We start from the raw sequence: 25630 nt of genomic DNA, 5'->3' as shown, positions 1-25630 counted from the left end.
GGATGCCCGCCATCGTGTCTGGTTCTGCTGCAGACATTCATCCTCTCTGTCTCCAAGGATCATAACTCGTGTTAGAGGCAGGTTTTATGGTTTATGACTGGAAAATAAAACGCTGCGTGTTTCCTGCAGGCGAAGCGATGATTTACAAGTATGAATGATAAAGTGAGGGCCCGCCTGACAGCGCGGATGTGTGAGGGCTGCTGAGGATCCAGACATGTCCGACATGTGGATGCGAGTGCGGTCGCACGGCGAGTGCGGTCGCGCAGTGCGGTTATCTACGTTGGAACCTCGGCATAGGGAGCGAAGCTCTGGCCCTGCCAGTAGGTATCAATACCTGACATCATCATCTCACATAATTAGCACAGTGTCCACATCCTTCTCCGGTGACCGTGGATTATTTCATGTGGTTCGCAACTGGAACTGAAACCCGAGCCAGTAAATCTAACCAAGAGCATAAATACCCCCTGGCTGCGCCGTCTGCAGACATGGTTACTCATTTCACCGACCCCTCTCCAAAAAGCCAATCAGATATGTTTATTGTTATCGTCTGCCTAAATTTGGGCCTGATTATTTAAATACACAGTAAAAAAAAATGTGCTTGGTCACCCGGCTCCGAGCTCAGACCGGGGGCCTATTACACTCGGAGGCCACGACAGGCCCGTCCCACGCGGCTCCTCCACCGATCTGAGACGGGGGTCGGCGTGTGCCAAGAACTCTCTCTGGTGAGGTCGTCAGTCTTACGCCGAGACCGCAGGCGTGCGCCCGGCAGATCAATAATCCCCATCAGGCTTCACCACAAGTCACTCAAACCTCCAAGGGCAGGCGAGCGGGGGAGGGCTGTGGGGAGGTGGGGGGGGGGGGGGACCTGCTGAGAATCTGATACTCTCTAATATGATCTCTGTCTCAGAGTGGAGGAGACGGAGGACTCGTCCTCCGTGGCTCCGTCTCTGCTTTGAACCCCGATCTCCTGTCAGGACCTGGTTCCTGTGCCCTGATTAGACGCCTCCTCCTCCGGCCTGCTTGACCCTCCGCCGTCACCTTTCGATGGCGATGTCGCCCGTCAGTCTCTGTCCAGCTGTAGGGGACAACAGGAGGATTTCAGAGGCACCTGAAATGTGAAAGTCAGCTAGAAAATAACTTTGTGCCTCTCTGGCGTAGTTGGACTACTGAGCATTCGCTCTCTGAAACTCTGAAAACGAAATACTTGGCGAGCTCTGAAAAACCCAGAACGCCGTTAAGCAAAATTTTCCTTAAAGACTCTTCCGACCACCTGAATTCCCTTGGGAAGCCAGAATTGACTTTTTGTCTTGCGCATTTTGTTTGACACAGTAAAGAATAAAGTAAAGAGGCACAGACTGAGGTTATATCTAGTCCATGCAATGTCAAAAATCTGAAGGGGAGAAGGGGGAATTGTATGAGATGACTCCGCTACCACTGCTCTCCGACATGGTGGAAACCAGGTTTCTTGCTAAAACACGAGCACAGGAGTGGAGAACAGCAAACTTCACCTCGGGCTGAAACAAGTGTGTCCGTCTCCCGGGTGCAATATCCACGGTGAGCAGCGGCTAAATTTGACTTCTTCCCGGCGAGGGGCATTGAGGCCACTGTGGCGGCACTTCTTCAACTGGGGTTCCTGGGCCTTAATTGGATCACGGGTCTGTTCCTGGTGGGTCCTCACACGTCAAACACGCCAGTTTGTTTTAATCAGCTCAGGTCTCAAAGCGAGACTCAATTTACACAATTTATGCCTGAGCTGAAAAGGTTTAGTAAACCTGGCCGTAAAAGTGCAGCCGTGTGTGAGTCCCTGTCAGCCTATATACAGACTCCCTGTGCTGTGGTGGCCGAGCCAAGGCCGGCGACTGGTAGATCCACTGGGAGTGTAATAACAGATTAATGTGGCGTGCCAGGCCCCCGTGACCAGACGTGTTTGACGTTAATGCTCCACTGTATATTATCCAGCTTGCAGAAAATTTGGATGTGAGCGATGGGATCCAAGGACAGGGATGTTTAGGTACTAATTACCAAACAGCAAGGCACAAGTCTCGCTCCATATTTCCTTACTCCTGTGGAAACACTAGGCAGGCTCCATTTATTTTCTTTGACTGTTGTTTCTGGCAAGGCCGCGTCTCAGTAAACACCACTCGCCCACCATTGTAAATCCGACAGGCGCAGATCTTTCAAGTTAGACTCCTTTGAGGAAAAATGGAGACAGATCGGATGGCGGTGCTCGGGTTTTCCGTCTTAATGAGAGAGTGGAGAAGAGGGATGGCGTTTGATCCCTGGCATGGAAGCCTCTATTTAAGCCTGTCAACGGTCATCACTCTAACTCTCTCTCCTTCTCTCTCCCCCTCTCCCTGTCAGGGATGGAGAAACAGACCTGCGCCACTGGGTTTGATCAACTCAGTCAGACACACTTAACCCTTTTTCGGGACTTGGGGATCCGGGCGTCACCAGCACCTTCGCTATCACCCAGACACACTCGCGCTCACCCCGTTTCCCTGCGTGACAGCCCGTGAGTATCAGTGTTGATTGATCACCTCGCTGGAAAAGAAAAGAAAAAGGCAGAGGCAGATCTGTGAAAATATTATTTTATTTGTAGAGCTTTGCAATGAGCAAGCCCCTCAGTCATCATGCTCCAATTTCATTTCATATGTTTGTCCAAACCACACAAGAGCCTTATGGTTCTTCAAGGAAGTCTCGCTATAGTTGCAAGCCTGACACCAAGCCAAAGACGATAAGCCCCCCGAAAAACAAATTTCCATCCTCCTCTGACAATCCGTCCACCTTTTAATGAAACTTTTGAACTCTTAGGCATGTGGAAGTTGATAGACTCCTCAGAGCGGAGGAAATGTGTCTGTGATGAGGAGCTGGAGGGCAGGGCTCCTGACCGTGGAGGACCTGGCCTGGAAGATGCTTTTCATCGCAGCGCTAATGGCTCTCGAGCCAATCAGGCCTGATTGGGGCTGCTGAATAAATACTCTCTCCATTCATAATATCGTCTGTAACTGGAGATGAAATCAATACCTTGGACCTGAACACTAACAGCTCGGGGCAAAACAAACGTCTCCGCTCTGGTCTGCAATACATTTTTCAGAATGAGTCCATCAGTGACATTGGCACTGACTTTTAGATACTTCCAAATTAAGGCACATAGTCGATGATTTTTTTGATCATTTCTTATAAAGATCAGGTTTGAGAATTACAATTTAAAACAGATTCACGCATGCAAGTCATTCGCACACAAGCTTTGTTCTAGGCTACGGACGCCCTCATCCGCTAATGTCATCAAGCATATCATCGCATTCTTCAAATCAATCCCTCTTAAAAACCAGCCTTTTAGAAGCAGGAGTGAATTTTTAAGGGTAACAAAACAGCCACGGCTACACCCACAGCAGTGAATGACAATCGGAGAGGGAATCTGTCGATTGCAACAATCATATTCAGCCCACAATTAGGAGCATCAAGCATGAGTTCATTTAAAGGTGTCTCCCCGTGGAGCCAGGACTTGACAATAAACACTGGAGTCAGACTCGACTTCTGTGGGCTTAGGAATAAATAAAGAGAACAAGCCTGACATCAGCAGCTAGTAAAACGTTTGGCCGCGTGGACCGGTGGAGTACGTATGAAAGAGAGCCTTGTGTTATGAGAAATGAATGCAGACAGACACAATCACGTTTGAGGGAGAAGGGGGTTATGTCAGACGTTTCACGGCAGCAGAACAATTTCATCTGGTTTGAAGGGCTGTGAATTAATCTCATTGGACTTTGATTTATATTCTGCTCCGTTTTTCTGATTCAGCGGTGTCTGTCTCTGTATTCGCAATGCACATCCACCACATCTGGAGCTGCAGAGCGCCTCAAGCCAGGCGTCAACAAAGACATCTGCAGCGCCATGACCTGTTTTACTACGACAGACAAAAACCACAGGTTCTGAGATAAATTCTCACTGAAGGAGACTCTAGGATAGTCACATGTACGCGTGTTTGAAAAGTGATGCTGCTAGTTGGTCTTTGCTCGGTTGGCGAGTTACTTGGCCAGTCTCCTCGCCACATCTTTGTAGGCGGTCTCGATCTCAGCGTCGGCGGCGCAGGTGTTGGTGAATTCGTCGCGCGTGTAGGCGTTCTTCAGATACCGCCACGCGCCCGTCATGTCCGAGGGGATGTCGTAGTTGCGGTACTTCTTCGCAACAACCTGCAGACAGAGGGAGGGAGGGGGAAGGCCAAAAGATGGAACTCGAACGTGAACCAAATGAAAAAGTTGACTTATTATGTCAGACATTTAAAATCCCCCCGCCCCAGGCGGGAGTCAACCTGTATCATCAGTTTGCTACGTTAAGTGCTTTTCATTTGTATCCTGCTTTCCATCAACTGGCCCCATAATTTCCTCCTTCTTTCGGTTAATAAATGTAAGAATAAATGACCTTAAACAACCTCCCGGGTCTTTTCTGGGCTGCGTGTGTTCAAGCAAGTGAGCTCCTGTCACAGCGTGATGACTTGTTTCAGAAGGAGAGGAAATGTGAGAGGAGACGGAGAAAAATGAGCTGCTGCACTTATTTAAAGGTATTAAAATTGTATATGGAACCATATGAACGAAGACTGAGTGTGCAGCCGTGCCAAGAGCTCAGTGAGGCTGCTCACGTCAGCCAAAGTGACGACCGCCATCACGGTGACAACGCTAAGATGCAAATGTCTAGCAGGCACAATGTTGACCACGCACGCCCTCTCAGTTTAGTGTCGCCGTGCTCAACCTCTGCGGGATGGGACAAGGTGCTGTACAGCCGAGGATGACGGGAATGTCATTGGTTTTACAGACGTTGGTCAGAGAGTATTGGACGGCTTGCAAATTTCAACCGTCCCTCTAATGGTGCGGGATGAAAAGTTGACGGGATCCGCGGTGCTTCAACTTTTCATGGCTATCCACGCAACAGTTGTTGAGGTAGTTCGGTCTGGACCAAAGTGGTGGAACCACGGAATGGCATTTTGCAAACTTGCAAAGTCCTGCAAGCTATAGCAGTACAGTGGAACAATATATCCTATCAGAGCTAGTGTCTGTGGATGACTGAGTCTCTTCTTTAGAACCTTATTCTGCACGACTAGAAGAAGAAAAACTTTTACTTTGATTCTGAGGGACTGTCACCAAACCTGTTTTTTTACTGGTTAGGCCTATATTTATACTGGTATTAGCCACCACCTTAATGATATTTAGCCATTATAGCTCAATAAGGATCGTGACTTTGTAAGGAGAATGTTTAATTGTCTTAGATATATGTTGTTTCTAATGATTGGGATGGAAGAAATGTAATTTCCGTGTTGTTTTACGGATGAATTGATTGAACGTTTGACCTTTGACATCAGCATGTAATCATTTTTAAACAATCTCTCTCACAAACGCTCCTCTTCTTCACCTTGACTATGTGCAGCTTCGGCAGCAGATTACAGTCGGCGAGAGTGAGCTCGTTCCCGTCCAGGAAGGGTCGGCTGGAGCCCTTCTCCTCTTCCATGCTGTCCGCGTCGATCTCATCGGGCAAGGGGCTGTTCAGGTAGTCATCCAGCTTCTTCAGGGCCTTGGTCAAACCCTTCTCCAGAGCTGTTCACACAGGTCACACACAGAAGACCGAGGCACACATAAGGACTGAATACAAAAAAGAAGTGGAGCGTGACATAACCTGTGCAGTGATAATCTCACTAGGTGGCAGCAAAGCAAATGCTATGAGGTACAAGCACTGGCCTCTGCTACAACCTAGTGGAGGAATACAGTAACGGCTGCCATATGTACATATTGTTGTTCATCTTGTTCTGCGTCTGTGAGTGTGTGAATGGCACAAAAACGAGCAGCCCACCAGCATTGGCCTCCAGCTTGGTGTTCTTGATGTAGGCTGAGAACTTGGCGAAGATGTCATTTCCAGCTGTGTTAGACTCTCGCTGCTTGGCGGCCAGTTTGGGATACCTGAGCAGACGGGGAGGACGGAGGCAGGAGACACAGTCAGACCGGACCATCTGGAGAGCATTAACACCTGGACCGGAGCTCAGCTCAGGCTCAGAAAAAACGTGTTACACACTCAAAACCGAGTTGGCCGCCCGCCCCCTTAAGCTTTCTCACAGTAAGGTCCATTTATAATGTCAGAAACTTTACAGGCAATAAAAGAAAGATTTAGTTAATCTGACGTTTTTCTCTCACACACACACTGGCTCTGGCCTTTTTTTCATTTTTTTTTCAGTGACCATAACAAAAAGCACAAAAAAGAGTGTCTTGCCTTTGCTAAAGAAATACCCAAAAGCTGCCGCCGTTGACGATGAAGCAAATATATTCGGATTCAACGATAAGTTTACGTGTCTGTGTTGTCAGGAATTGAATGTGCAAAGGCACCTGAGTCAAACACAAGCTCATTCACCAAAGATTTACAGCAGCAATAAACAACAAACAGTTGTATCAGTTAACATCAGTCCTCATCAAATGCAGCACTTTTCACTAGGCCAAAAAGTTTCCTGTCCTTTCAACAGTGTTGCTGAAGTGAAATAAATCAAGCTAAAAGTAGTTTGTAGTGTGTGTGTGTGTGTGTGTGTGTGTGTGTAATATAATCTGACACTGTAAACTGCTTGTCGTAAAACCCTCCAGTGGAATTACTTTGGAGGACTGAGCATTTCCTCGAGGAACTCCTCGATCTTGTTGATATCGGTCTTGACCTCTCCGTTGAAGGTCAGGAAGGGAGGGTGCGTCCCCGGGGCCAGGTTGTGCAGATCCGCCGGCTTTCTGCAGAGGACACGGTGAAAGACGCACGTCAAGGGGAAGCCGTGTGTGTGTGTGTGTGTGTGTGTGTGTGTGAGTGTGTGTGTGTGTGTGTGTGTGTGTGAGTGTGAGTGTGAGTGTGTGTGTGTGTGTGTGTGTGAGTGTGTGTGTGAGTGTGAGTGTGAGTGTGTGTGTGTGTGTGTGTGTGTGTGAGTGTGAGTGAGTGTGTGTGTGTCTGTGTGTGTGTGAGTGTGTGTGTGTGTGTGTGTGTGCGCGTTATTTTTTAAAGTCCTGTTGGGAGATTGTCCGTGTCTGCGTGTGACTCGCCTCTTGAGGTCGACGGTGGTGACGTTGAACACGACTCCTTTGAGCCAGAGGATCATGAAGAGGCGCTGGGAGAAGGGACAGTTTCCGATGCTCTCTCCGTCACTGCCTGCCTGCACACAAACACGACACGACAATTTTTAAGTAAGCGCAATGAAATACGGTACCTGGTGGAAATATGGTACCAGGAGTGCCACATCAGAAACACCTGTGATGGAGAAAACAACCGCACAGTTGAATCAAGAAAACTCTGACACAGTCTCGATAATACTGAAGGATTTTCTCTTAATGTCTCTTTTTATGTTTTCTGTAACTGTGACTGTGACGCACTGGTCACAAGGTTGCAACCTTGCTGCTAACAATTAAACACACATTTGTATTAGGTGCCTGTAATCTTGACTGTTATCTTGCTATTTGACTTGTGAGGTTGTTAAGAGAAGTGTCATAGTGGGTTGTATAAATATAAATACATCACATCAGACTTACGATAAGGACAGAGCCGAACCAAAACTACAATCTGGAAATCTTCCCACACGTTCTAATCTGGCGTTCTAAACTTACTAAAGCTGTCAAATGAATGTAGTGGAGTAAATATATATATATATTTACTCTACTACATTAATTAATTTACTCCACTAAATAATTATAGCATAATAATAGCATAAAATGGAAATACACAAGTAAAAATAAGTACATGAAATTACCACTGAAGTTTTGCATGTGAGTGAATGTACTTTGGTAAATCCCACAACTGTTCATACTAAATAATGTCCATAAATATTTGGACTAGTGGGAGCAGCACAGTCTTGCAGTCAGGTAAAGGCATTTGACTATATGAGAAAAAAGAAAACACATGTTTTAGCAGCTTTGAAGTGAGTTCATCAATTGCCCCTTCATTTCAAATATCACACCGAACTCGATTGAGGGTTGCAGATGGAACGAAGAAACTGGAGTTGTGTTTTTCCTCTGACGGTGACGCCGCTCAGAGAATCACACTTCCTCTCCATCGCATCGGTTGTGTGCACGTGGCGATATCGCGTGTCAGCGCGTATATGGACGCTCAGCCGAGCGCCAACTGTGACATCTGATCCACCGGCCCCGGCTGAATTATACATAGCGATTCCATCACCTGGTTCACTGACCACCGGGGCACACAGTGCAGGGTCAGAGCCCGTCGGCCTTGCAGCCGCACAGAGAGAGAGAGAGAGCCCAGCAGAGCACACGCGTCAAAATAAGGGCGCTGACCTCGAGGTCAGCAGGCTGAGCAAAGATTTGAGGAGTGACTCTGCCTCGTTTCACTCCACCCTTGACACACCAGCAGATCAGGGTTTGATTATGTGCGACTGAATGATTAAAGTAGATGGCTAACGTCACATAATGACTAAAGCACTGCAGCAAAGTGTTGCCATTCAGTACGTGTTCCCAACGGCGCACGGCGCCGAGCAAAGACCAGAAAACAGAGCTGCCGGTGTAGAAAGTAGCTGAGCCAACTGTATGCAGGCCAGCCATTGATGCTCCCGAGCGCTGTCATGCTGCCTGGGTGCATGTGATGCTGCCGTCAGTGCATTGTTGTGGCGGGGGGCTCAGCCGCACGGCGGTAACACAATACCCGGTCGCTGATAATAGCCAATCGACATCTAGAACATGGGGGACAAAAGCTGTCACACACACACACACACACACACACACACACACACACACAAGTGGAGTGTGTGGAGCCTCTGAGGGATGTGATGATGAGCGGGGTCCACCGGAGGCACTGTCACTTCATATGATCCGTTGCATACATATTCATGTATATATAATACTGTAACCGGGGGTTTGATTTCCTTAGTCTGCCACACGTTTTAATGAGAATAAATGACAATGTCCTTTTTTACCAGGGCAGTGTAAACTGAACAAATGCTTATTTGTGCTTATCTGTATTGAATTAGTACTGAAATAAATGGCCACACTCACTTTTACAAATTCATCATGTTCAGATAAAATATCAGAGCTCAGGGTAATAACTTGAGTAAATTATACTTTATATTGTAGTTTCAATTCCAGTATGCAGTTTTCTTTTCTAACACACTCTCTGAAATGTATTTAAATGCTCGTTTTCATTTGACTGGACTTTTTTTCCACAAATAGTCGAGATTCTTCACAACATGCCACTATGGAAGTAGCAAGAATTAGAATTTTTAAACTTTCCGATTTGAAAATTGGAGATCTTCACTCGGCAAAAATTTCAGGCAAACAGTAAAATAACTTTAGAATTACGCCTCCACAAAGGACTCAAACGAGTTAAATAAGACTGGTCGAAACTGCTGCAGCAGAGAGAGATCATGACTCTTAACTCTTCTGAGTATTGGCCAAGCCTCAAACATGCTGCATTCTACACTTATTCCTATAACGGAGCCACTGACGTGCTGTTACCCACCGAGTCCCGCACAGCCCAGTAAACACCCACATGTTTAAGACTGCACATCTATGTTTGCACAACTTTCTGTTCCCCGTTTCATGGTCTCCCCGTTGGAGCCGGTGACCTCTAGAGCCACAGAGGACCGTTTATGACAGTTTCCGCAGGCTGCGTAGTATTTGTCACCTGATCTTGAAGGGCCACGTTACTGACTGTTTTGCGTGAAGACTTGTTACTCAAGGGGTTGGTTTGGTGTCTCAGTCCGGAGATTCATCAGCGGGGCACTGGTGTGAAGCCACGTGATCGTGTTGGTACACGCTTTCCTGCAAAATATAGATCCTCTCTCTCCTTGCGTAGAGTTGAGATAAGGGGTGGACAGTCAACAGAATGCCACAATAACCCAATATGATATGTGGAATAGATGGTGACGTATGGTGAAGTACTGTGAAAGTCTAAATGTCGTGCAGGGATGAGGGCATCAAAAGATGTGCAGCTATGATGGATAGTTCTCAGTCCATCTAGGTCATATTTCAGATGGCAGCATGGGGAAAAAATGAATCTCAGGGTTGCTGCAGCTACCATGGAAACCATTATATGCATGGTTTGTGTCCTGCTCTGTATATTAAATGTAGTTTACACAGAGCCAGTGGCGAGTTTGCTTCCAATAAGAACAACATCTAACGACAGAGTGAAATCTTTGAAACTAAATTGTGAGGCCGGGCTTTTTTTTTACTTCCAGGACAGTTCCACGCGTTGAAACAACAGAGGAGCCACGGTGAGCGGCGAGGCTCGAGGCCGATGCCAGCCGAGCGTGAACTTTAAGTTACCTAGCCGACCGGTGTCCTGGGAGCTGGACTGGCTGATAGGGGCCTCCACACCGGCTAATTGGGTCAGCGCAAGCCGGCACCACATCAGCTTTTCCACCTGCCTCCAGGTACATTCAGCTGCCTCTAACGTTTCTCATGGGGCCCTCGGGTGCATCGAGTTATGAGCAGCAAAACAACACTTCTGTATCCAGAGAGGGAGACACTGGTACTCTCATCACTCTATTTCAGGTGACAATCGAGGGAATCCACTGCCCCGTGACAAAACAGTGTTAGGAACGTCCGAATATGACAGAACACAGTGGCTGATTTAGTGACTTCTGCACTGCACGTTGGGATAACTCAGTCGACATCTCAGTCGATCACAATTACGATCACAGCCCTTCTTGCTGAGAAAGTTTCACTAGAGTAATAATGGCAGCACAGCGGTACAGTTTCCCACCATCGACAAGCAGCTTCGGTATCACTGTCACAACAATCCTGGGTCAACATGGAGCGCGGTGGGCCGCTGTAACTCAACCTGCACTATTGAGTTACATGAGCTTTCCACACCACACATTGCTACTGGGGGGGGGGGGGGGGGGGGGGGGTGTCTCCTGATACACCCCCTGATACACTCCCTGATACACTGCTAACATCTCGTATCAAAAACTTAAAATACTGCCACCATAGTTCACTGCCTCTGTCTTACCTTGACGAACAGTTCAATGTCAGGATCTCTGTCGTGACCGTTTGTGGACATGATGTCTGATTCTGGCTGTCACCTTGTCTCTTTAGATTCTTTTAAAAAAAATCTACAGTCCTTTGCTTATCCTTGGAAGTCTACATCCTTCAGGGGGGGAAAGGCGATTTCCTTTCGGAGTGATCCTCTCTTGTGACTCCTCAGAGCCGTGTTCACAGAAATGTCCACCTCCGTCTGGTCCTGTGAAGGGATTTCTCCTCCCTTGCTTTTGTCCTACAGGTGCGTCTGGGAGTCCAGGTGGCAGATGGAGCCCCGCGCTCTGATTTAGACCCAGATGCAGAGCAGAGCAAGCTCTCACTGACACACAGCGGGAAACAGGTGTCAGTGTGTGGTCTGTACCAGGGGGTGGAGCCCCATCGCTCTCTGTCTCTCTTCCCAACCACTGCAGCCAAACTACCCTTGGACCCACTTCACCACCACTGCTCTCTTCTCTGTCCCTCCGTCCCCAAACTGGTCACCTCACTCTTTCAGCTGTCATTGTTTTCCATCTTTACACGAGCACTCTTTGCTTCCTTTTGTCAGATTAGGTGGAAGAAACCTTTCCCTGCACATCTTGAACAATCAAAAAATATCATGAAGTGTTTCGCGTCGCTTTATGTTTCTGCGGTCGTGTCTCCGTCAGTTTATGAACAGCATCGTTCATATTTAATGTACGTTCACACACACACACACACACACGAAAGATAGTGCAGGTTATATTTGATCACCAGTAGGAGACCAGGAGAAGTTTCCTATTTTGAATTATTGATGCATGGCTTTGGTTTTAAGGCAGGAATTGCCATTCGTTTACAGCACGGGCCTATGCAGGCCGACAAAAGATAAAAAGCAGCTCAGAAGAAATCGAGTGGCACTCACTCATTTTTTGCAAAAAGATCTCTCATCACCTGTCAGTGTGAAAGTTAGACGAGGAGAGAGAGAGAGAGAAACGAGAATTTTTCCCCCCCAACTGTTACTATTTATAGAGCAGCCCCCTCTCCTGGCAGACGGAGCGACATGCAGCAGAGACCAGTTACTGGGCCACCGAGGAGGGAAGAGCTCATCATCAGTGTTCATGAGGGAAAAGGGTGAGTTGTTTCTAAAAGTCTTTTTATTTTTATTTTGGGACGATGAGAGTGTGTTTGTGTAGGAGTTTATCAATGTTACATTCTCAACTGGCTTCATTGCGCACTCATTCTCATTCTCATTCTATGGACTTTCAGCAACCACATATGGCATCAATAAACAGGAAAACACATTGCAAGTCCTTTCACCTATAGACTATATAAAAATGGGTCCGGAAAATTAAGTCAATGCGCAAGTGCCTGAAGCCTGTATTCTCTGAAATCACCAGCAGAGGGCGACTCACTAGTTACAAAAAGTCAGTTTCTATAGAAGTCTATGAGAAAATGACTCTACTTCTCACTCACTTATAACTGTTCCTAATGTATGTGCCCTGTATCTATGACCAGTGACGTGCAACTTTTTAAAAAAATGTTCACATCATTTGAGAATGGACAAGATTACAGATTATCACATTTGGCAAAACCGTGATATTTCTTGAAAGAAAAATGGTGCTTCTTTGATTATTTCATCCTTTCGTTTGTCGCTTCCCTGCGTGCCCTTGTACAGATTTTTTAAATCATTGATGGTCATAAAAACATTAACGGTTTAGAGCTTCTATGTTTTTCCTTTTTTTTTGCTTCTTGAGACAGAAGGAAGCTCAAATCACTGACTTGTCGGGCTAATGATTCACTCGAACAGTTTGTACCTTTCCGGGGGCAAGGTGGTGGGGAGTGTTTGAACTGGCCTCTTGTGACGATGCATACTTTCCAAATGTGACACTCCAACAGTAACGTCAACATGTGCATTGTCTCGTGTTTTCAAGGGTGACATCAAACCGTGTGTATCTTGACTACAGGGCCAACCTCACTTTGGCTTCTTGGGCATCTTAAACAGTTTGTCACCACGGAGTGTAAGATTAAAACTGCGCACTGTGAAAATGTTTGTGATTTGTAGTGGCCTGCTTCATCAGAGAGAGCAGGGAAGGAGTTACTCTCGGCACAGATAGATGATCTCCTAACTCTCCTCCCTGCTTCTATAGACGCGCCCGGCTTGGTTTATGGCAACTGTTGAAGATTTAACTGTTGGGAAATCCACCCACAGCCTGGACTCCCTGCGATAGGAAGGCCGGAGAGGGAGTTAGGGACGGTGTGGTATGTGGACGGGGGCCAAGTATGTTGTCACTTCCCAGGTGAAGGCGATGTTTTTATCATAATTGTGATATAACAACATCAAGATAGCGTTATCTGCCGCATGTGAACAACTAGGTCCTTTTAATGCCGTGGTTCTCAGTGGTCTGGTGTTGACGGAGGGGACTTGTATTGTTTTTCTAATGTCCCCAAAAGGTGTGTGACAATCAGCTGCAGGGACAGACACCACATTCAAATCAGTAGTTTGATTTGTTTTAGCTGATCAGTGTATAATATTCAAGTTGAACAGAGTTTCTTTATGACTTGATAAAGAAACAAGAGCCATATTCATTCATTTTATTGAAAACTTCCCCTTGGTCAAAGTCATAACAATGGGGATATGATATGTTGTTCGTGTGATAATGCAATGCTCGATGAACAAATCCTCTCAAAAACAAAAGCTTAAGGCTGATACTCTCTCTGGAGTTCACCCCAGTCGCTGTCACAGTTATGAAACCTGGACATCTGATCGTTTTAAGAAATCGCCATCCAGTTCAGATTGTAGTCATTTCAACACCTATTTATCTAACCGTGGTCTTTGCTGGTACTACACAAAGATATCGCAATTTTTTAAATTTAGAATAAATGGCTATACCCTTCAGTCCCCATTACAAGGGCTTTGGTACGCTCCTCGATTCCAGTCCACGGACTCAATCAGCAAAGTGACCCCTGCGTGTGCTGATAGCACAGCTCACAGATCAGCTCTATCAGGAAAGCAACAAAACACACAAGACAGATTTGCTCAGCCATGGAGTTCACCCCTGGTTTATGGCCCTTCAGAAAACCAGTTAATTATTACATCAGACTGCCACCAGATAAAGTCACCGACAATGGTGTCTGATAAACAGACCACTGCGTCTGTGACGTTTCTTACTGAAATCATAGATGTTTCTGAATATCTTTCTGTTGAAAGATTACAAAAAGTTGAATTTATTCAAATTGAATAACGACTCTACAGAGAGTCAGGCCTAAGTAAATAACCATGTGTATGTACTCTCGCAACATTTAACTTGATCACATTTATTAGCTTTCCTCACAATATCAGATCCCATATAATGCTTGAGTAATATATTCATAAAACAACATTAACGCTCTGATCTGTTTTTAATAAGCAAAATTAATTTTGTTAAAGGTTTAAAGTTTTTTTCATTTTTTTGATTAATATGACTTACAAAAGGAATCCAGGAAGAGTCAAATTTCTTGATTGTGAAAAAACGAATTGACCTCAGAAGTCATAATGTATAATGATACTTGTGTTTGGCTAAAGTGCTTTATAAATTGTCAATTTACCACAAACAACGTATTGATACTTTTGGATGGTGTTTAACGTATGTACCAATCTTTAATATGCACTGTGGATATCAAAGTGTTTCGAACAGGAGAGTGATGCGAGTCTAACTGTTTTATTGCGGCTCATTAGCCTGTAATATAACAATTATTGGCAGGCTGCAATAAATAAAACAATCAATTTTATTTTAGAACGTGCCAGTTGGTAGTAGACTACCAACTGGCACGAGCTTGTTAAAGAGCACACCCTGCAGTGTTGGTGTGTTCCATCGAGACAAACCAACACCAGCACCAGAAGAGTTGTGTGAGAAAAATCAAAAAACAAACCTGACATGTTACCAGCACAGTGAAGAATAAGAATCATAATAATAGTAATAATAATAATAATAGTAATAATACATTTTATTTATAGAGCACTTTTCATTGCTAAAAGCAATCTCAAATACTTTGAGAAGTGTGGCAGTGAGGAGACAAGTTCCTCATAATACATAGAAGTGAAACCTTCACTGAGGCCTCATGCAGAGCGTTGAGGCTGACACCGACTGAGGCTGGACCTGGGTCAGTGCCCGTCTCGTGTGGACCTGGGTCAGTGCCTGAGTCAGTGCCCGTCTCGTGTGGACCTGGGTCAGTGCCCGTCTCGTGTGGACCTGGGTCAGTGCCTGGGTCAGTGCCCGTCTCGTCAGTGCCTGGGTCAGTGCCTGGGTCAGTGCCCGTCTCGTCAGTGCCTGGGTCAGTGCCTGGGTCAGTGCCTGGGTCAGTGCCTGGGTCAGTGCCCGTCTCGTCAGTGCCTGGGTCGGTGCCCTCTCGTCTGGACCTGGGTCAGTGCCCGTCTCGTCAGTGCCTGGGTCAGTGCCTGGGTCAGTGCCCGTCTCGTCAGTGCCTGGGTCAGTGCCTGGGTCAGTGCCCGTCTCGTCAGTGCCTGGGTCGGTGCCCTCTCGTCTGGACCTGGGTCAGTGCCTGGGTCAGTGCCCGTCTAGTCTGGACCTGGGTCGGTGCCCTCTAGTCTGGGGAGTGTGTCCTACCTTGACGAACAGGGAGATCTCAGGCTGACTGGGCTCGTCCAGGGTGACGCTCTCCGGAGTTTTCAGGCTGTAGTCGACGGACCCCTCGGTCTCGCCGTCCCCGTTGGGCTGGGTGGGGGCCTTCAGCATCCCGTCCTCGGCCTCGTCCTCGTCCCGGGCGCTCGGCTGGCTCGGCGGGTCGTCGTCGCACGGGTCCCCGTGGGAGGCGGAGGAGGCCGAGGAACGCCTGGATCCGTCGTGCGCCTCGCCGTTCACCTGCTCCACCGCCACCGCCGGCTCCGGTGGCTCCACCGTCGCCTCCACATTTGGCTCCACCGTCACCTCCACCTTTGGCTCCACCGTCGCCTCCATCTTTGGCTCCGGTGGCTCCACCGTCGCCTCCACCTTTGGCTCCACCGTCACCTCCACCTTTGGCTCCGGTGGCTCCACCGTCACCTCCACCTTTGGCTCCGCGGCTTCCTCTGCTTTGACCTCGTCCTCCTCGTCGCTGGACGAGGAGGACGAGCTGCAGGACGGGCTGTCCCGGTCCCTGATCTCCATGTAGTCCGACGAGCTGCGCTCTCCCCCGGCAGGGGCGTGCACCTGCGCCTCCGTCTCCCCGGAGCCCTCGCACTGGGGCCCCGGGTCGGGGCTGTCGGCTCCGTCCCGGGGCTCCTCGCGCACCTTCCCCTCGTCCACTGTGCCGGAGACGACGTTGTCCATGATTGGGTTCGGTTTCGATGCTGTCTCTTGTTTTTTCTGTGTCTTATTCGACGAGACCCGAGGGCTAGGGTGGAGGAGAAGAGCTCGAAGTGGTGGCACCGCACAGTGCGCCTGCCTCCGACCGACTGAGGCACGGAGCGAATTCCAGAGATAACTCCTGAAAGACCTTTGGTCCCGCAAGTTAACAGGTGACTAGCGCAGAGGCAGCGAGGGCCTGCGCCTTCAAGGACACGTGGGCCGTGACCTCAGCCCACGCGTGATGCCTGCTGACGCACAGAGCAGACCCTTCAAATGGGTGTTTTATATATTCACAACCTGATCTTCATTGGCAAGTCACACGCTGTCAACAGAAGAAGTCCAGGGAATTCAAAACGCTAGTGTAAAAAAAAAACACTCCTTTCTTAGGTTCTAGTGTGAGTTTGTCCAACTTTGGTGGGGCACAGTTCTAGTTTCTGGCTCCTTGATAAATCCCAACCAATGATCTCAAGTTCTGGGTCATTTTTACTGAAGCATGACATTTGTTGGGTTGGTACAACTTTAATTTATACTTAAAAATAATAATAATAACCCATGTTTCGGCTTGAAATGACTTCCTGTTAATTCAGGCCGTCTACTCAACATTGAAGGGGCCACTGCATTTTAAGGTTTTAATTTGGGTCTTTTTCTGCTTTGTCTTTCGAATCTACAGTGAAATTCTACCACCGGCTGCCAGTCCAGTGTTAAAGACTTGAGGGTAGGTTGTTGTACTGTACACGAGATTTTTTGCACTTTTACTTACAATTCTGAATCCTTATTGATACCAAATAAGGTTTGTGTTTTATATTGGTTTTCTCTTATTAGAATCTTCAAGTGTTCAGTCTTTCTTTTCCTCCCATGGGGAAAGTGCAGCCTCATACATGGACACGTACAAACATTTTAAAAACAAAACAAATACAATGCGTTCAGATTCTCATTAGTCCCTTTATTTCCAGAAGACTCTTCAATTGCATCAACATGGCAAAGATAGTTAATTTGTAAATCATATTAAATATCCATATTTCAAATCCAAGGCAATAATAAACTGATTATTATTATTTTTTTCTAAACAATTTCAAATTAATTATTCAAATATAGGTAGCATGGGTATATTTAATTTCTCTGCAGGGGGGAAAAAACTCATCAGACAACACTTTCATAAAACAAGGCAATTATCAGAAAATTAACAATTTGCTTATAAATTTAATTATTTAATTCATGAATTTAAATATTGTTAAAAAGTAATTTCTCACAGTGATGTCTGTCATTTTTTGGGGCACAGGTATTAGTCAATGCGTTTTAAAACATAAGAGGAAAATTGAACCAATTTGTTCTTAAAATAATATTATAATAATTTACCGGCAGGTTTGGATTCTGCACGACTTTCTATGGTTTCGCTGATGAAAAAGCTTTTTGGCAAGAGGCACCTAACTTTTTTTTCTTCTATTGTTTCAAATAGCCACTACGAATGAGGAGTGCAAATAATACATGAGCTCAAACGCATCCCTTCATGCTGTTTCAGTTCTGTCCTGTATAGTGCAAATCAGGGGAACAGTTCTCACACAGGAACAGTCTTCTCAACCGAGCAACAGCAAAACCCCTTGAAATCCCCCACGACAAAATACTGACTAATAGCAATTGCACTTCACATTTCACCCACAAATGGTTATATGACAGGCGACGTGTTAGGAGGAGGAGGAGGGTATAGTACACAGTCATCTATACAGAAAATGCCTGCCCCAACACAAATGCTACACAAAAATTACAATAACACAACTTACACACAAATGATTGCACATATTAGAGAGATCCTCTCCGCTGACGTTAAAAGGCAAATGGTAACTGACTACTAAAGAGCAAGGTCGCCACGTGACCGGCTCATGGAATGACCTACGCGTGTGAGCAGTGGCCTGGTACACATGGCTGAGCCTTTGCTGGAGCGTCCGCGTCCAGGTAACATTCAAGAAGAACACCGAGCCCAGCCAATCGCCTGAGACTATAGTGGAGTTTCTAATACTCCCGCTCAACCACAGCATTTAAGAAACTGCTAATTCAGTGCTCGCAACCTCAAGTAGAGCAATTGGTGGGGAAAAAATAACTGACAAGGCGTTTGATCCTCTTGTACCTTAGCAAATCTAATGGGGGCCAGATCGCTGCCGCTGCTGCTTCTACCTGAAGTACAGGTGTCAGTACACTTCGAAAGAAGTGGTTCCAGAAGTACCTGACCGAAACTGTGATGGGTGGGTGGGGGGCCAGGTCGCAAAAGTTTAGGCAGGATTTCAACTTCCTCCTCAAGCTACTTTTTTTCTTCTTTTCCCTTACATTTCCTGCGCACGAATGAGTGCAACGCTATGAATGCCATCAAGGAAAGATTGTCTGAAACTGTGCGCAGGTATCACCGTTTAAAAAAAATATATTATTGCTTCCAACCCTCTCTACGGTTTTCACCCTGCCTGGGAGTGCGGCTGTTACTGACTCATTATTATTTAGGCCTAATTCAAGATTTCCATCCAATTGGATTGCATAAGTTTAACAAACGAACTAATAAACTTAATGTGACCTTTTTTTAAATAGGCTATATTAATATTGAATACATAAACCCAATCTTTATGAATTAAAAAAAAAAGGAATTTATTGTTTATAAATATACAAATTTGGTTATTGTGTATTTAAAACACATTGGGTTTATTGGAACAATTAAATCAATGTCCGTCTCGTTTGATTTGTTTGACTGACAAACATGCATCATATTTAGTTTATTGGTTTGTATATGTTAATCTGTGTAGTCCAAATAGATAGAAATTTGACATGCAATTAAAACACATATCTTAAAAGTCAGGCCTAAATATTTCTTTGATATTTTATATAAATATTTTATGCTAAGTCGCCATGACTATTCAGTATAAGCACTTTTGTCTTCAAACAAACTAATTCATTTGGAGCATACTGACACCCTGATACTAACCAAGTCACAGTTTTGGCCACCAAAGGTTCATACTTGCCAGTGGTTAAAACTCAACTCTAAGCTTTTTTTGTTGTTGTTTTTGTACTTTGTAAGTGACAATGAGAACAATGAGATGATATTAGGTAAAATTCACAATCAAAGCAAAGCCACTATGAAGTGCCTGCACCAGAAGCAAACCCTACACATTTCCATTGCAAAGCTCCCTACATGATTGCGAGGTCAGATCCGGTTCTCTTGCTCTCCGACTAACTAAAGAGCACCACGATGGCGATTACAGGTGTAAAGGAGGCGTTTAGGGGAAGCTTCTGGGCAGAGCGGACTACCTTGGGGAGCAGTACCTCCTCTTCTTTTACATCTGCCATCCTTTCTGCTTCTGCAGCTACAGGTGCAAGTCCTCTTGCAGCAGGGGCTGCGACATCTCCCTGCGTCTGTGTTTGAGCGAGGGCAGCTGCTTGAGCGTCACCTCTCTGACGTAGACCACGAAGAAGCCCAGCACCATCACCACGCTGAGGAAGGAGCCCACGACGGGGGCGTAGGAGTAACCGCTGACCCTGGGGGGGACGCTGGGCGCGGACGTGGCCGGCTCCGCGGACAGCAGGTCCTGAACGTTTGAGAGGGAGCCGTTGTTCGGCAGAGGGCGCACGGACAGGATCTGGCACATGAGAGGGTAGAGGTCGACCGAGCGCATGAAGGTTTTCACGTAATTCTGGCGAAAGGCAGGCCCACGGGCCGCGAACACGGGCTGCATGCTGCGCAGGGTGTTGTCATAGCCGTGGTTACCCACTGGAGAGAAAAGGGGAAAAAAACATAAGACACAGTTTGATGTTAAGTATTCTTGCATTGTTAATGTGCGGTTTTCACATCTCATGGAACACAGACAGAACTTTGAGTTTTTGCAGATTTATGGGACCGGACACTGCTCGTCTCTATCGTGATTTACCACCATCACATGAGTAGAGCTGAAGAGGAAATAAAGGCCCAAAACCCTGATGGAAGCTAAGACCGGCTGACTGCTGCTCCCAACATCTATCTGCGCTATTACGTCCCCGACAGGATGCTCTGTGAGTAAAATCAATACAGTTAATCTGCGCTGAACGCGATGGCAGCGACCATCCAATCAGGTACAACATCTCAGATATATCTTGCCCTGTGGACTCTTTGACTCAGAGTAATGTAAATGGACGAATGCTCTTATGATTTTTTTCACTTTGTTTGTGTATGGGCGACACAATAAACAGGCCTGCATATGGTTTCTGGCTATTCCCCTGATTTCTGGCGGAGGTGACGCGCAAACAAATCCAGCAATACACCAACGGAGGCAGTGAAGAAGACTGCTGGCAAGTAAACATGGATGTAAACAAAACAGGATTTAAATTATTGAAAATACTGGCTCTGAAAGTGTTTTAAGACGGTTGCGAGGATGTAACCGTTACAATAACACTCCATGGGCCACACATCCAAGTGTCGTCGCAAGCCGTCTTTTCAACACAACTTTGCCACGTTCACTGTGCCGATGTGGCCGATTAATCGCCAACATTGACTGAAGGTTTGACACTGTGTAAACAGACTGTGAGAGCAATTCCTTGGATGAGACACGCTACAGTAATAACTTCTCCATTTGCAAATGCAGTCCAGCACTGTTTTCTTCTGACCTGCTGAAACAGCGGGACAATACAAACAGCTTCTAACGTGCAGTGTAAGTATCATGGTGCAAAACGCACACACACACACACCATTTTGTCAGAGAAGACAGTGTGAGTGAGCGTCAGCAGCTTATTCTTCCTGCCACCAGGTCGTTTTACTGATTAACCGTCTTTCCACCAGAGAAGCAGAATGAATGAAGCATTCAAAATGAGCTGCTCCGGTCTGCAGCCGCATTAAAACCCCTGCCCACCATGACACACGGTTTGACATCTCTAATCTGAAGAGGAGGTGTTTTGGGGGAGAAAAAAAAATTCTGCTTGATTTGAATTGGCTCAAGACAAAAATAACTGCTCCAGGAGGCAGAACAAGAAGAACATCCACACCCACGTCCCCTGCTGTTTCTAAAGGGGAAAACAAATATGGCTTTCTTTGTTAATTACAGCTGGTGTAACATGAGCGAGCTTCGGTTCAGTGGCTGAAGGAAAAAAAATGAATCTCAAGTGAAGCTATTAATAGGAGCAGATGGAAGCTGCAGTTTGAAATGACAACAAAAAAAACCCGTTTCATGTGCAGAGCAGAATATTGTCTCAACACAGCTTCAGCATCATGTAGGGTTCATAAACGTACACATGAAGGGCCCGGTCCTGTTCTGCATGATGGTCCAGCCCTCCTTGGCCTCCAGGATGATGGGCATGATCCTGATGTTGTGCTGATAGTGGAACTGCTCGGGGATTTCTTCTTTCTTGTGCACCTCCATGTTGGGGTTGGCGTCCGCCAGCTTGTTGTACACCTCGTCAAGCTTCCCTGGAAGACGTACACGGATACAAAAATTCAATTTGAGGAATTAGTATCAAAAAATTAAGCTATTCAACATTTCAGAAATGTTACAAATATTTATGTATAACTAGAAAAAAAGATCCAAGTTTAAAGGGCCATATTCCTGAAATCCACATACCCTGTTAGAGAAGAAATATGAAACTAAATGACAGATCTAATCATCAGATTTAGAATAACGTTTAACATTTTTTTTTACCATTCTTGATAAAAATATATCATGCATCCATTAAGGATAACAGCAAAACTTTGGGGCCTAAACTTATTCCACTTTATTGCCAAGAGTTTGATGAAAAGATTGATACCACTATTGTGTCTGTATGGCTAATAGGTTGGTTGAAGTAGAAAACGTCACTGCGCCCATCTAGTCCAATATAATCCTCACATAAAACCAAAAATGTGTCACTTTGATGTGTTGTGTTGTTTGTAATTTAATCTCCAGCTCTGGATTTTTAGTCATCATACAGACATAAGAGTGGCATCGATCTTCTCATCCTAAGTGTCACTATCGATTGTTTGAAAGCGATACCTTCGTTGGGCAGTATTGCCACCACTGGACTCTTGTCCACCCAGGTGTACAGGTCCCTGCTGACATACTCATCCAGTTCGATGATGTTATCAGTGAAGAGCTGCGTCATCCCGTGGTCACTGGTCACTATCAGGTTCACTTTCTCGTACAGCCCGGCCTTCTTCAGCTCGTTCGTGAGGAAGCCGAGCTTCTCGTCGATATCGACGATGACCGCGTCCATGAGGGAGCTCTGAGGCCCCAGGAGGTGCCCGCTCTCATCGGGCTCCTCCCAGTACAGGACTGCAAAGTCCACCGCCTCCTCTTTGGGCGCAGAGAACCACCCGATGATCCGCTCCACTCTGGTCTCGAACGAGACCGAGGCGTTGTACGGGAGGAACTGAGAGGGGTACAGGCCGTGGATCTTCACGTCGGACCCAGGCCACATTGCCGCCCCGCTGCGCCCTCCGGCTTTCTGGATGGTCACCCAGAGAGGCACCGCCTCCTCCCACCACCGCGACTCGTAAATACTGTCCGTCTCCATGGAGAAGGAGCGGTTGAGAGCGGGGTCGTACATCTCGTTGGCCACGATGCCGTGCGTCTCCGCGTACAGACCCGTCACCAGGCTGTAGTGGTTGGGGAAGGTTTTGGTGATGTAAGTGTTCTCCACCTGCTCCACCATCACCCCCTCATCCATGATGCTGTGGAAGTTGGGCGTCGGGACCCGGTGGATGTAATCCCAGCGGAAGCCGTCGAAGGACAGCAGCAGCAGCTTGGGCCGGTCCTTCGCACCGTGGCCGCTGCTCCCACCCTGGTTCAGGCTATGGGGGGAGACCGGAGGCGGCAGCAGCAGCAGCAGGGCCCCCAGGCAGACCAGGGGACTGCAGCCTCCTCGGCCCAGCATAGTGCGGTGTGCAAGGACACAACCTAGAAACACACACAAAATTCTTATGGCTATGGAATGAACCTATATCAATATGGACAATCCTGCCCACAGACGTTTGTGAACTTTTGTACTGGGGTTGTTTTGGGGGTTTGTCTTCCGCCCGTTAGTTCCAGAGAAGAGAAATCAAAATGCTACAAAATGTTCACCTCTAATCTCTGATGCGCTCAAACTTATTTTAAGGTTATGTGTGTGGATATGGTGACCAAGCAAATCAGAAGTGAGTTCAGAAAGGCCTCTATCAGAGTACTGTAATACTGAAATAACCCAAATTCATTAAGCAGTTACATTTATTGTGGCACCGTACTGATATTATCATTTATATATCCTGCTCCACGCTGGAGACCTCGTTTCCACAGACACCAGTTAAGGCTCACGATCACTGGACACGATGCGTCTAGAAAAGCGACTTGCGGCACAAATGGCTCGACGTCAGACTTCCTGTTCACAGGCGTCGGTGCTGCGCCGCTAACAGCTACAACACGCAGACGATGTCGGACGGACACACGCAGCACAGAAATGCACATGCCCAAATCTGTCAACAACAACAACAACAACAAAACGCCCGCGCGCTGTCAACAAGCTCACCTCGTGATCAGTTATGCGCCGGCTCGCCCCCGCGCTGCTCGCCGAGAGACAACAGCCCGGACTCGGTCTGCGGCTGGAGGAGGTGGCCCGGGCGGCCTTTGCTGACCGGCGGCGGGTCTGGGGGTTTCTGCTCAGCTGCTTTTTTTTTCCGACGGGTCAATATCTATCTCAATCCGCACGGAGACAACGGGCTGGGCTGCACGGCGCGTCCTGCGAGTGCATGCCTCGGCTCGCGAAGAGCTGCGTCACCCGAACACAAGTGCACAGGTCCCGATGACGTAATGTAAGGCGAGGGGGGGGATCCGGCGTTATGAAGAAGAAAAATGGAAATAAGATATCGTGGTGTCAGTCAATATTTTTTGCGGTCAGAAGTATGAACTAATCATAATAATAATAATAATAATAATAATAATAATAATAATAATAATAATAAGCATTTAATCTGCCAAATTAAATGTTTGTGAGGTGTTTTTAGAAATAGAGCAACTCAATTAGCAAGACAATGTTGCTCTAATTCTGTCAGGTGCCGTTTTTTATTAATATTATTATTATTATTATTATTATTATTATTATTATTATTATTATTATTATTATTATTATTTATTTTTACAAAATGGTGTTGAACGTGCAAAGATAAGCAGTTAGCCGCCCTGCAAAAAGTAATGACAAAGACTGTCCACAAGGTGTCAGTCGAGTACCGCGCACAGCCGTTCGGGGCTCTCGTCGCCCGCCGTGTCGATAAAGAAAGATGGCATCTCAGTAATGTCGCTGCGGGGCCAGACCGAGCCTATTTCTGACCCTCCGACCTGCGCGTCCGTCCCCGCGAAGACTCAGATCGGTTTACCGCGGCTGGTTGCCTCCATGCGCCGTTTCCATCCTCTCAATTTCGAGCCTGCATCCTTTGCTGTTTGTGCAACGTCTTTTTCTGGAGGAAAACTAATATTTTCCTGACCTCTATTTATGGTTATAGTCAAAAGCTCCACAACAGCTGATTAAAATATATATATATATATATATATATATATATATAAAATGGGACCATCTTTTTCAGCTGCTAATTCCAAGGTGAAGAACTGACTCCCAATTTATTTTTATTTTTTTGTCATATTTAGATGTTATTATAGATTTTCCATGACAGACAGACAGACAATGTATGACAAGAGAGTAATACAATACCAGGACATAGCTTTTGCACAAAAGACAAATCAGGAATTGTCCATGCAATGTATTTCAGTTGTATTACTCTAAATCTTATTCATTTGGGCATTGATACTGAGTTCCTCCAGATTCTGTTCCACATGAGGAGTGAGTGAGATACCCCAAGATATCTAACTTTTCTGCAATTGGAAGAGGACAGGTGAATAAGATTAAAGATGCCTGAAACCAAGCCTCTTTTCATAGGCTGTTATCCAGGTGTTCATGGCGACCTATATAGATACCTTTTTTCATGATAGTAGTTTTGATTTACAAACAAGAGAGAAAGGCTGATTCGTTCTGATTGGAATTCTTTTTTTGTTCAATGTAGCTCTTTATGTGCTGCATATTTACCACAGGGGGTTTAGACAGGAGGGACTGTCTTTTTATAGAATTGCCGTTACTTAACCACAAGGACAAAGCCAGATAACAATTTAAAACCTATTCAAACCCTCATGAGACCCTTTAAGATCGTTCGATTGGGATCATATTTTCTTCAACACTGCCTTGGGGGGGATTCTGCACTAATATTCATCACTCAACAGTAGCAGCTCTTTAGAGGGCCAAACACACGGGCGCTGCAGTTTAACAGACTGGTAATGAAAATCACATTGCCTGAAATGCAATATTACTTCATTTTACTGCTGCAAATTTTCAATCAGCCATAATCTGAATTTTCTGGACATT

The 25630-nt window shown here is 46.2% G+C and overlaps 2 protein-coding genes across 4 annotated transcripts; both read right to left on the bottom strand.

The window, feature by feature from the left end:
- Nucleotides 1-2574: 2574 nt before the first annotated feature.
- Nucleotides 2575-16422, bottom strand: clic5b (chloride intracellular channel 5b). 3 transcript variants are annotated; one of them, XM_047328548.1, is made up of 7 exons: nucleotides 15989-16422; nucleotides 15554-15898; nucleotides 7053-7162; nucleotides 6624-6749; nucleotides 5839-5945; nucleotides 5404-5585; nucleotides 2575-4190 (listed from the first exon to the last, which is right to left on the bottom strand). In XM_047328548.1, exons 1-7 carry the CDS (start codon nucleotides 16253-16255, stop codon nucleotides 4026-4028), a joined length of 1302 nt encoding a protein of 433 aa, XP_047184504.1. In that variant the 5' UTR covers nucleotides 16256-16422; the 3' UTR covers nucleotides 2575-4025. The 3 variants fall into 3 exon arrangements, with proteins under 3 accessions (XP_047184504.1, XP_047184503.1, XP_047184502.1); XM_047328547.1 differs by having other exon boundaries at nucleotides 15554-15961; nucleotides 15995-16422; XM_047328546.1 differs by having other exon boundaries at nucleotides 15554-16421.
- Nucleotides 16423-17195: 773 nt separating this feature from the next.
- Nucleotides 17196-24024, bottom strand: enpp5 (ectonucleotide pyrophosphatase/phosphodiesterase 5). Its single transcript, XM_035617429.2, has 4 exons — nucleotides 23750-24024; nucleotides 22243-23145; nucleotides 21507-21683; nucleotides 17196-20018 (listed from the first exon to the last, which is right to left on the bottom strand). The coding sequence occupies exons 2-4, from the start codon at nucleotides 23120-23122 to the stop codon at nucleotides 19615-19617; spliced, it is 1461 nt and encodes a 486-aa protein (XP_035473322.1). The 5' UTR covers nucleotides 23123-23145; nucleotides 23750-24024; the 3' UTR covers nucleotides 17196-19614.
- Nucleotides 24025-25630: the final 1606 nt, after the last annotated feature.

The sequence above is a fragment of the Scophthalmus maximus genome, chromosome 18, assembly GCF_022379125.1.
Source record: "Scophthalmus maximus strain ysfricsl-2021 chromosome 18, ASM2237912v1, whole genome shotgun sequence".
In the NCBI taxonomy this organism is placed as follows: Eukaryota; Metazoa; Chordata; class Actinopteri; order Pleuronectiformes; family Scophthalmidae; genus Scophthalmus; species Scophthalmus maximus.
Note: the sequence above shows the minus strand (reverse complement) of the source record. Positions and strands in the feature narration are given on the sequence as shown.